This window comes from Sinohyriopsis cumingii, chromosome 16, assembly GCF_028554795.1.
Source record: "Sinohyriopsis cumingii isolate HCF-2022 chromosome 16, ASM2855479v2, whole genome shotgun sequence".
NCBI classification, from domain to species: Eukaryota; Metazoa; Mollusca; class Bivalvia; order Unionida; family Unionidae; genus Sinohyriopsis; species Sinohyriopsis cumingii.
This window is the reverse complement of record NC_142976.1, coordinates 24,114,532-24,127,534: the sequence shown is the minus strand read 5'-3', so window position 1 is coordinate 24,127,534 and position 13,003 is coordinate 24,114,532. Positions and strand designations below refer to the sequence as shown.

Below are 13,003 nucleotides of genomic sequence, written 5' to 3'. Positions count from 1 at the left end.
TACGTTCGGAAGTTAAAGACAAAGGATTTTGGAAAAGGACAAATTAGTGGTACGTGCACACATCAAGAGTTTGAATTATACCTTCTTTTCACACATTATTATGAAGAACGTCCTCCTTTTGCGTAGTATAAAGATTGTATTCATTTTAATCAATTTTAACTTTAGAATTGTTAGTCCATTGTACACAAAAATTTACTGACTAAAACTAAGTACTCTCGCAGCAGTGCTTATGTGCTATAGGACTCAAAGGAAACCGGAGAAGCCGGTGAGTACTTCTAATGGTTGTTAAACGACTACACCTTTATAATGGTATGTCGAACTGGTCATCAAACCAAGGACACAACTGTAAAATGCTAGTGTGTTGACCCCGAATACCCTACTTACCCAGCAGGCGCTATTGGCATCCTGGTAGGACAGAGCTTCCCCAAATTCAAATTTGTAACAATGATTCTCGAAACTTTCCCAGCCAAGAGGACAATCTGCAGATAGTAAAGATGTGTATTGACTCAGTATTACATTATGTAAGCTAAAATAAACATCAAGAATTGTTAATTTCTGTGCTGAGACCTATCAACGTTTCTTTGATAATTATGAAATATGACATTTATGAGAATAAAATTACACGAACCTTATGAATTCAGTAAAACAAATATTTGACATTACAGCTTGAGGTCCTGGTAAGATGAGGCTTGGAGACTTAAAATAATTATCTGGTCTATGTACAACCTGTAAATATTCGATGGTTACATTTTATGCATATGAAATGATAAAGTGTGCATGTTACGATTCATAATTTTGAATACTCATTGAACGGGTCGCGTGATTTTCTCTGATGACTATAATTATCGTAACTTCCTGAGCAACTATCAAAATATTATTAATTGCGCGAATCGTAATAAAAAAATTCATTTTTAAAGATTTTACATATGTAGTCAAATTTCAGTAGACTGGAAGAGAACGAAACCAGAGTGTAATCAACGATTTCAAAGCCCATCTCTCATGACTATTACTAGTCTCCAGTAGACACCGTCAACATATCAGTATCCTGCCAAAAATATATTAAGACGAAGGCGATTATGATAATAAAATTTTGGTCTCTTTTAAACTAAAGTTATTTTTGACACTCTTTCGTCATGTTTTTTCGAACTTATTTTTATCGGCACCATAGAGTCATTTCTGTGATGACAACCGTTGAACCATATACATTATTATGTATATTTAATTTGTATTGTTTGTTGGCTTTTCTTCATGATTATATGTTTCTTATATCTGCATTTGGTACGTGATCTTTTTCCAAAATCAAGTTAATGGTTCACCTGACCAGTGACATTTGCTTTGTAAACAATATAATGTATAGCTAACAGTTCTCTATAAATATAGATTATATATTTACATCAATTTTTATTAATTGTAAATATTTTTACTTCACCTTGAGAAAACAATACTCTTGATTCTGATATTATAAAGTTCCCATTGACAGTATTTCCAGAAAATGGTAATTACGATCTATGCCTAGTGGAGGGGTATATAAACTTGTTTACATTAGGATTCTTAATTCTTGCCTTAACATCCGAACGTGAATTAGTATTATTGTTGTATTCACTCTTTAATTTGAGTGGATTTATTTATTCAGATTATTATTAACTGGAATTAAAAATTGTTCAATAATATTCTTGGACTAAAACATTAATTTGGAATTATATTTAATTCAGATAAGACCATTCTGAATTATATTATAGCCATCAAATCAAATGACTTTAACACATCGCCACATTCAAGCCTATTTGCAGATTAGCACATTTAAGACTACAGGCACACAAACACATTCAGTATTGGAATTTATTTGGAAAACACTGGAATTCAATAGGAACTTCACACATTTGGACATGTGATAGAACTTTCACGACCACTTCATATTTAATTCACAATATTGTAAGTTCATTTTTAAATTTTTACTTTGCATTTAAAGGAATTAAATTATTTGTTACATTTTACACCAATTTTGGTTTTCTCTCTCTTCTGTTACTTAGGTAAAGACCATAAAACAATAAAAAATAATAACATTATTGTATATAGTCAGTATCACCAAGTACCTTGATTAACGCAACAGCAAATTATATTTGATGCATAAGCAGGTACTTTCGTTAACCACAACGATAAATAATACTTCATCTATCAGCAAGTACCTTGATCAACGCAACCGCAAGTTAAATTTGATGCATAAGCAGGTACTTTCGTTAACCACAACAGTAAAGAATACTTCATGTATCAGCAAGTACCTTGATTAACCGCAACATCAAAGGATATGTCATGCATCAGAAAGTAGCTTCATTAACCGCAACAGCAAAGGATATTTCATGCATCAGCAAGTACCTTGATTAACCGCAACAGCAATGGATATTTCATGCATCAGCAAGTAACTTGATTAACCGCAACATCAAAGGATATGTAATGCATGAGCAAGTAGCTTCATTAACCACATCAGTAACGAATACCTCATGCATCAGCAAGTGCCTTGATTAACAGCAACAGCAAAGGATATTTCATGCATCAGCAAGTAGCTTGATTAAATGCAAGAGCAAAGGATATTTCATGCATCAGCAAGTACCTTGATTAAACGCAACAGCAAAGGATTTTTCATGCATCAGCATGTACCTTGACTATCCGCATAAGCAAAGGATATTTCAAGCATCAGCAAGTAAATTGATTAACCACAACAACAAAGGATATTTCATGCATCAGCAAGTACCTTCATTAATCGCAACAGCAAAGGCTATTTCATGTATCAGCAGATACCTTAATTATCCGCAGCCGCAAAGATTATTTCATGCATCAGCAAGTACCTTGATTAATCGCAACAGCAAAGGATCTTTCATGCATCAGCAGGTACCTTGATAAATCGCAACAGCAAAGGATATGTCATACATCAGGAAGTACCTTCATTAACCGCAACAGCAATGGATATTTCATGCATCAGCAAATTCCTTGATTAACCACAACATCAAAGGAAAATTCATGCATCAGCAAGTACCTTGATTAACCACAACAGCAAAGGAAATGTCATGCATTAGCAAGTACCTTGATTAACCACTACAGCAAAGGATATTTCATGCATCAGCAAGTACCATGATTAATCGCAAAAGCAAAGGAAATTTCATCCATCACCAAGTACCTTGATCAATCGCAACAGCAAAGGATATTTCATGCATCAGCAAGTACCTTGATTAACCAGAACAGCAATGGATATTTCATACATCAGCAAGTACCTTGATTAACCAACAACAGCAAAGGATATTTCATGCATCAGCAAGTACCTTGATTAACCGCAACAGCAAAGGATATTTAATGCATCAGCAAGTACCTTGATTAATCGCAACAGCAAAGGATATTTCATGCATCAGCAAGTACCTTGATCAATAGCAACAGCAAAGGATATGTCATGCATCAGCAAGAAACTTGATTAACTGCAACATCAAAGGATATGTCATGCATCAGCAAGTACCTTCATTAATCGCAACAGCAAAGGATATTTCATGCATCAGCAAGTACCTTGATTAACCGCAACAGAAAAGATTATTTCATCCATCAGCAAGTACCTTGATTAATCACAACAGCAAAGGATATTTCATGCATCAGCAAGTACCTTGATAAACCACAACAGCAAACGATATTTCATGCATCAGCAAGTACCTTCATTAATCGCAACAACAAAGGATATTTCATGCATCAGCAAGTACCTTGATTAACCACTACAGCAAAGGATACTTCATGCATAAGGAAGTACCCGGATTGACCACAACAGCAAAGGATATTTCATGCATCACCAAGTACCTTGATTAACTGCAACAGCAAAGGATATGTCATGCATCAGCAAGTACCTTCATTAATCGCAACAGCAAAGGATATTTCATGCATCAGCAAGTACCTTGATTAACCACAACAGCAAAGGATACTTCATGCATAAGGAAGTACCCCGATTAACCACAACAGCAAAGGATATTTCATGCATCAGCAAGTACCTTGATAAACCACAACAGCAAACGATATTTCATGCATCAGCAAGTACCTTCATTAATCGCAACAACAAAGGATATTTCATGCATCAGCAAGTACCTTGATTAATCGCCACAACAAAGGATCTGTAATGCATCAGCAAGTACCTTTATTAACCGGAACAGCAAAGGATATCTCATGCATCAGCAAACACCTTGATCAACCGCAACACCAATGGATATTTCATGCTTCAGAAAGTAACTTCATTAACCGCAACAGGAAAGGATATTTCATGTATCAGCAAGAATCTTGATTAACCATAACAGCAAAGCATATTTCCTGCATCAGTAAGAATCTTGATTAACCACAATAGCAAAGAACATTTCATGCATCAGCAAATACCTTACTTGATTAACCGCAACAGCAAAGGATATGTCATGCATCAGCAACTAGCTTGATTAACTGCAACAGCAATGGATATTTCATGCATCAGTAAGTAGCTTTATTAAAAACAACAACAAAGGATATTTCATGCATCAGCAAGTAACTTGATTAACCGCAACATCAAATGATATTTCATGCATCAGCAAATACCTTGATTAACCACAACTTCAAAGGACATTTCATGCATCAACAAGTACCTTGATTAACAACAACAGCAAAGGATATGTCATGCGTCAGCAAGTAGCTTGATTAACCACAACAGTAAAGAATACTTCATGTATCAGCAAGTAGGTTGATTAACCACAACAGAAACGAACACTTGTTGCATCAGCAAGTACCATGAATCACCGGAACAGCAAAGGATATATTATGCATCAGCAAGCAGCTTGATTAACCGTAACAACAAAAGATATTTCATGCATCACCAAGTAGCTTGATTAACCACAACAGCAAAGGATATTTGATGCATCAGCAAGTACCTTGATTAACCGCAACTGTCAAGAATACTTCATGTATCAGCAAGTACCTCGATTAACCGCAACAGCAAAGGATATCTCATGCATTAGCAAGTACCTTGATTAACCAGAACAGTAGAGAATACTTCATAAACCAGCAAGTAGCTTGATTAACGCAACTGCAAATTATATTTGATGCATAAGCAGGTACTTTCGTTAACCACAACAATAAATAATGCTTCATGTATCAGCAAGTACCTTGATTAAAAGCAACATCAAAGGATATGTAATGCATCAGCAAGTAGCTTGATTAACCACATCAGTAACGAATACGTCATGCATCAGCAAGTGCCTTGATTAACAGCAACAGCAAAGGATATTTCATGCATCAGCAAGTAGCTTGAATAAATGCAAGAGCAAAGGATATTTCATGCATCAGCAAGTACCTTGATTAAACGCAACAGCAAAGGATTTTTCATGCATCAGCATGTACCTTGACTATCCGCATAAGCAAAGGATATTTCAAGCATCAGCAAGTAAATTGATTAACCACAACAGCAATGGATATCTCATCCATCAGCAAGTAACTTGATTAACCGCAACAGCAATGGATATGTCATGCATCAGCAAGTAGCTTCATTAACCGCAACAGCAAAGGACATTTCATGCATCAGCATGTACCTTGATTAACCGCAACAGCAATGGACATTTCATGCATCAGCAAGTAACTTGATTAACCGCAACATCAAAGGATATTTCATGCATCAGCAAATAGCCTGATTAATCGCAAAAGTAAAGGATATGTCATGCATCAGCAAGTAACTTGATTCACCGCAACAGCAAAGGATATGTCATGCATCAGCAAGTAGCTTGATTAACCACAACAGCAATGGATGTCTCATGCATCAGCAAGTAACTTGATTAACCGCAACAGCAAAACATATGTCATGAATCAGAAAGTAGCTTGATTAACCGCAACAGCAAAGGATATGTCATGCATCAACAAGTACCTTTATAAACCGCAACAACAAAGTATATGGCATCCATCAGCAAATAACCTAATTAACCGCAACAGCAAAGTATATTTCATGCATCAGCAAGTAACTTGATTAACCGCAACAGCAAAGGATATTCCATGTATCAGCAAGTAGCTTGATTAACCACAACAGCAAAGGATATTTCATGCGTCAACAAGTAAATTGATTAATCGCAACAGCAAAGGATATGTCATGCATCACCAAGTACCTTGATTAACCGCAATAGCAAAGGATATTTCATGTATCAGCATGCACCTTGATTAATCGCAACAGCAAAGGATATTTCATGCATCACCAACTATCTTGATTAATCGCAAAAGCAAAGGATATTTCATGCATCAGCAAGTACCTTGATTAACCGCAACAGCAATGGATCTTTCATGCATCAGCAAGTATCTTGATTAACCAGAACAGCAATGGATATTTCATGCATCAGCAAGTGCTTTGATTAACCACAACAGCAAAGGATATTTCATGCATCGGAAGTACCTTGATTAACCGCAACAGCAATGGATATTTCATGCATCAGGAAGTACCTTGATTAATCGCAACAGCAAAGGATAGTTCATGCATCAGCAAGTACCTTTATTAACCGTAACAGCAATGGATATTTCATGCATCAGCAAGTAACTTGATTAACCGAAAGAGTAAAGGATATTTAATGCATCAGCAAGTAGCTTGATTAACCACAACAGCAAAGGATATTTCATGCATCAGCAAGTACTTTGATTAACCACAACAGAAAATAAAATTTCATGCATCAACAAATACCTTGATTAACCGAAACAGCAATAGATATTTCACGCATCAGCAAGTAGCCTGATTAACCACAACAGTAAAGGATATTTCATGCATCAACAAGTAACTTGATTAACCGCAACAGCAAAGGATATTTCATGCATCAGCAGTAGCCTGATTAACCGCAACAGTAAAGGATATGTCATGCACAAGCAAGTAACTTGATCCACCGCAACAGCAAAGGATATGTCATGCATCAGCAAGTAGCTTGCTTAACCGCAACAGCAACGGATATGCCATGCATCAGCAACTAGCTTGATTAACCGCAACAGCAAAGGATATATCATGCATCAGCAAGTACATCTATTAACCGCAACAACAAAGGATATGTCATTCATCAGAAAGTAACCTCATTAACCGCAACAGCAATGGATGTATCATGCATCATCAAGAAACTTGATTAACCGCAACAGCAAAGGATATTTCATGTATCAGCAAGTAGCTTGATTAACCACAACAGCAAAGGATATTTCATGCGTCAACAGGTACCTTGATTAATCGCAACAGCAAAGGATATTTCATGCATCAGCAAGTACCATGATTAATCGCAAAAGCAAAGGAAATTTCAAGCATCACCACGTACCTTGATCAATCGCAACAGCAAAGGATATTTCATGCATCAGCAAGTACCTTGATTAACCAGAACAGCAATGGATATTTCATACATCAGCAAGAAACTTGATTAACTGCAACAGCAAAGGATATGTCATCATCAGGAAGTACCTTGATTAACCGCAACAGCAATGGATATTTCATCCATCAGCAAGTACCTTGATTAATCGCAACAGCAAAGGATAGTTCATGCATCAGCAAGTACCTTTATCAACCGCAACAGCAATGGATATTTCATGCATCAGCAAGTAACTTGATTAACCACAACAGCAAAGGATATTTCATGCACCAGCAAGTACCTTTATTAACCACAACAGAAAATAATATTTCATGCATCAGCAAATACCTTGACTAACCGAAACAGCAATAGATATTTCACGCATCAGCAAGTAGCCTGATCAACCACAACAGTAAAGGATATTTCATGCATCAGCAAGTAACTTGATTAACCGCAACAGCAAGGGATATTTCATGCATCAGCAGTAGCCTGATTAACCGCAACATTAAAGGATATGTCATGCACAAGCAAGTAACTGTTCCACCGCAACAGCAAAGGATATGTCATGCATCAGCAACTAGCTTGATTAACCGCAACAGCAAAGGATATGTCATGCATCAGCAAGTACATCTATTAACCGCAACACCAAAGGATATGTCATGCATCAGCAAGTAACCTCATTAACCGCAACAGCAATGGATATATCATGCATCATCAAGAAACTTGATTAACCGCAACAGCAAAGGATATTTCATCTATCAGCAAGTAGCTTGATTAACCACAACAGCAAAGGATATTTAATGAGTCAAAAGGTACCTTGATTAATTGCAACAGCAAAGGATATTTCATGCATCAGCAAGTACCATGATTAATCGCAAAAGCAAAGGAAATTTCATGCATCACCAAGTACCTTGATCAATCGCAACAGCAAAGGATATTTCATGCATCAGCAAGTACCTTGATTAACCAGAACAGCAATGGATATTTCATACATCAGCAAGTACCTTGATTAACCAACAACAGCAAAGGACATTTCATGCATCAGCAAGTACCTTGATTAACCGCAACAGCAAAGGATATTTAATGCATCAGCAAGTACCTTGATTAAAAACAACAGCAAAGCATATTTCATCGCATCAGCAAGTACCTTGATCAATCGCAACAGCAAAGGATAGTTCATGCATCAGCAAGAAACTTGATTAACTGCAACAGCAAAGGATATGTCATGCATCAGCAAATACCTTCATTAATCGCAACAGCAAAGGATGTTTCATGCATCAGCAAGTACCTTGATTAACCGCAACAGAAAAGATTATTTCATCCATCAGCAAGTACCTTGATTAACCACAACAGCAAAAGATACTTCATGCATAAGGAAGTACCCGAATTAACCACAATAGCAAAGGATATTTCATGCATCAGCAAGTACCTTGACAAACCACAACAGCAAACGATATTTCATGCATCAGCAAGTACCTTCATTCATCGCAACAACAAAGGATATTTCATGCATCAGCAAGTACCTTGATTAATCGCCACAGCAAAGGATCTGTAATGCATCAGCAAGTACCTTTATTAACCGGAACAGCAAAGGATATCTCATGCATCAGCAAATACCTTGATCAACCGCAACAAAAATGGATATTTCATGCTTCAGAAAGTAACTTCATTAACCGCAACAGGAAAGGATATTTCATGTATCAGCAAGTATCTTGATAAACCATAACAGCAAAGGATATTTCCTGCATCAGCAAGAATCTTGATTAACCACAATAGCAAAGAACATTTCATGCATCAGCAAATACCTTACTTGATTAACAGCAACAGCAAAGGATATGTCATGCATCAGCAACTAGCTTGATTAACCGCAACAGCAATGGACATTTCATGCATCAGCAAGTAGTTTTATTAACCACAACAACAAAGGATATTTCATCCATCAACAAGTAACTTGATTAACCGCAGCATCAAATGATATTTCATGCATCAGCAAATACCTTGATTAACCACAGCTTCAAAGGACATTTCATGCATCAACAAGTACCATGATTAACAACAACAGCAAAGGATATGTCATGCGTCAGCAAGTAGCTTGATTAACCACAACAGTAAAGAATACTTCATGTATCAGCAAGTAGGTTGATTAACCACAACAGAAACGAACACTTCTTGCATCAGCAATTACCTTGAATCACCGCAACAGCAAAGGATAAATCATTCATCAGCAAGTAGCTTGATTAACCACAACAGCAAAGGATATTTGATGCATCAGCAAGTACCTTGATTAACCGCAACAGAAAAGAATACTTCATGTATCAACCAGTATCTCGATTAACCGCAACAGCAAAGGATATGTCATGCATTAGCAAGTACCTTGATTAACCAGAACAGTAGAGAATACCTCATATACCAGCAAGTAGCTTGATTAACCACAACAGAAACGAATACTTCTTGCATCAGCAAGTACCCAGATTAACCGCAACAGCAAAGGAGATGTCATGCATCAGCAGCTAGCTTGCTTAACCGCAACAACAAAGGATATTTCATGCATCAGCATGTACCTTGATTAACCGCAAGAACAAAGGATATTTCATGCATCAGCAAGTACCTTGATTGATCGCAACAGCAAAGGATATTTCATGCATCAGCAAGTACCTTCATTGATCATAACAGCAAAGGATATTTCATGCAATAGCAAGTACCAAGATTAACAACAACAGCAATGGATATTTCATGCATCAGCAATTACCTTGTTTAACCACAACAGTAACGAATACTTCATGCATCAGCAAGTACATTGATTAACCGCAAAAGCAAAGGATATGACATGCATCAGCACGTAGCTTGATTAACCACAACAGTAAAGAATACATCATGTATCTGCAAGTAGCATGATTAACCACAACAGTAACTAATACTTCATGCATCAGCATGTACCTTGATTAACCGCAACAGTAAAAGATATGTCATGCATCAGCAAGTTCCTTGATTAAGCACAACAGCAAAGGACATTTCATACATCAGCAAGAACCCTGATTAACAACATCAAAGGATATTTCATGCATCAGCAAGTACCTTGATTAACCACCACAGCAAAAGATATTTCATGCATCAGCAAGAACCTTCTTTAATTGCAACAAAAATATATATTTCATGCATCAGTAAGTACCATGATTAACCGCACCAGCAAAGGATATTTCATGCATCAGCAAGTACCGTGATTAACCACAACAGCAAAGGATATTTCATGCATCAGCAGGTACATTAATTAACCACAAGAGCAAAGGATATTTCATGCATCAGCAAATACCTTGATTCATCGCAACAGCAAGATATGTTTCATTCACCAGCATGAACCTTGATTAATCGCAACAGCAAACGTTAGTTCATGCATCAGCAAGTACCCTGATTAACCACAACAGCAAAGGATAGTTCATGCATCAGCAAGTACGCTGATGAATCGCAACAGCAAAAGTTATTTCACGCATCAACAAGTACCTTGATTAACCGCAACAGCAAAGGACATATCATGCATCAGCAAGTACCTTGATTACACGCAACATCAACGGATATTTCATGCATCAGCAAGTACCTTGATTAATCGCAACTGCAAAGGATATTTAATGCATCAGCAAGTACCTTGGATACCCACAACAGCAAAGGATATTTCGTGCATCAGCAAGAACCCTGATTACCCACAACAGCTAAGGATCTATCGTGCATCAGCAAGTACACTGATTAAGCACAGAAGGAAAGGATATTTCGTGCATCAGAAAGTACCCTGATTAACCACAACAACAAAGGATATTTCATGCATCAGCAAGTAGCTTGATTAACCGCAACAGCAAAGGATATGTCATGCATCAACAAGTACCTTCATTAACCGCAAAAACAAAGTATATGTCATCCATCAGCAAATAACCTCATTAACAGCAACAGCAAAGGATATTTCATGCATCAGCAAGTAACTTGATTAACCGCAACAGCAAAGGATATTTCATGTATCAGCAAGTAGCTTGATTAACCACAACAGCAAATGATATTTCATGCATGAACAAGTACCTTGATTAATCGCAACAGCAAAGGATATGTCATGCATCAGCAAGTACCTTGATTAACCGCAATAGCAAAGGATATTTCATGTGTCAGCAAGCACCTTGATTAATCGCAACAGCAAAGGATATTTCATGCATCACCAACTATCTTGATTAATCGCAAAAACAAAGGATATTTCATGCATCAGCAAGTACCATGATTAATCGCAACAGCAAAGGATATTTCACGCATCAGCAAGTACCTTGATTAACCGCAACAGCAATGGATCTTTCATGCATCAGAAAGTATCTTGATTAACCAGAACAGCAATGGATTTTTCATGCATCAGCAAGTGCCTTGATTAACCACAACAGCAAAGGATATTTCATGCATCAGGAAGTACCTTGATTAACCGCAACAGCAATGGATATTTCATGCATCAGCAAGTACCTTGATTAATCGCAACAGTAAAGGATAGTTCATGCATCAGCAAGTACCTTTATCAACCGCAACAGCAATGGATATTTCATGCATCAGCAAGTAACTTGATTAACCACAACAGCAAAGGATATTTCATGCACCAGCAAGTACCTTTATTAACCACAACAGAAAATAATATTTCATGCATCAGCAAATACCTTGACTAACCGAAACAGCAATAGATATTTCACGCATCAGCAAGTAGCCTGATCAACCACAACAGTAAAGGATATTTCATGCATCAGCAAGTAACTTGATTAACCGCAACAGCAAGGGATATTTCATGCATCAGCAGTAGCCTGGTTAACTGCAACATTAAAGGATATGTCATGCACAAGCAAGTAACTGTTCCACCGCAACAGCAAAGGATATGTCATGCATCAGCAACTAGCTTGATTAACCGCAACAGCAATGGACATTTCATGCATCAGCAAGTAGTTTTATTAACCACAACAACAAAGGATATTTCATCCATCAACAAGTAACTTGATTAACCGCAGCATCAAATGATATTTCATGCATCAGCAAATACCTTGATTAACCACAGCTTCAAAGGACATTTCATGCATCAACAAGTACCATGATTAACAACAACAGCAAAGGATATGTCATGCGTCAGCAAGTAGCTTGATTAACCACAACAGTAAAGAATACTTCATGTATCAGCAAGTAGGTTGATTAACCACAACAGAAACGAACACTTCTTGCATCAGCAATTACCTTGAATCACCGCAACAGCAAAGGATAAATCATTCATCAGCAAGTAGCTTGATTAACCACAACAGCAAAGGATATTTGATGCATCAGCAAGTACCTTGATTAACCGCAACAGAAAAGAATACTTCATGTATCAACCAGTATCTCGATTAACCGCAACAGCAAAGGATATGTCATGCATTAGCAAGTACCTTGATTAACCAGAACAGTAGAGAATACCTCATATACCAGCAAGTAGCTTGATTAACCACAACAGAAACGAATACTTCTTGCATCAGCAAGTACCCAGATTAACCGCAACAGCAAAGGAGATGTCATGCATCAGCAGCTAGCTTGCTTAACCGCAACAACAAAGGATATTTCATGCATCAGCATGTACCTTGATTAACCGCAAGAACAAAGGATATTTCATGCATCAGCAAGTACCTTGATTG

General features: G+C 37.1%; 1 protein-coding gene across 1 annotated transcript in view; it reads right to left on the bottom strand.

The window, feature by feature from the left end:
* Positions 1-13,003, bottom strand: part of LOC149780080 (contactin-like) — a 302,136-nt gene that overhangs the window by 159,447 nt on the left and 129,686 nt on the right. The window contains exon 3 of the mRNA XM_089936841.1: positions 385-479. Within this exon, the coding sequence (XP_089792967.1) occupies positions 385-479 (95 nt within the window). The remainder of the gene's footprint in view (positions 1-384; positions 480-13,003) is intronic.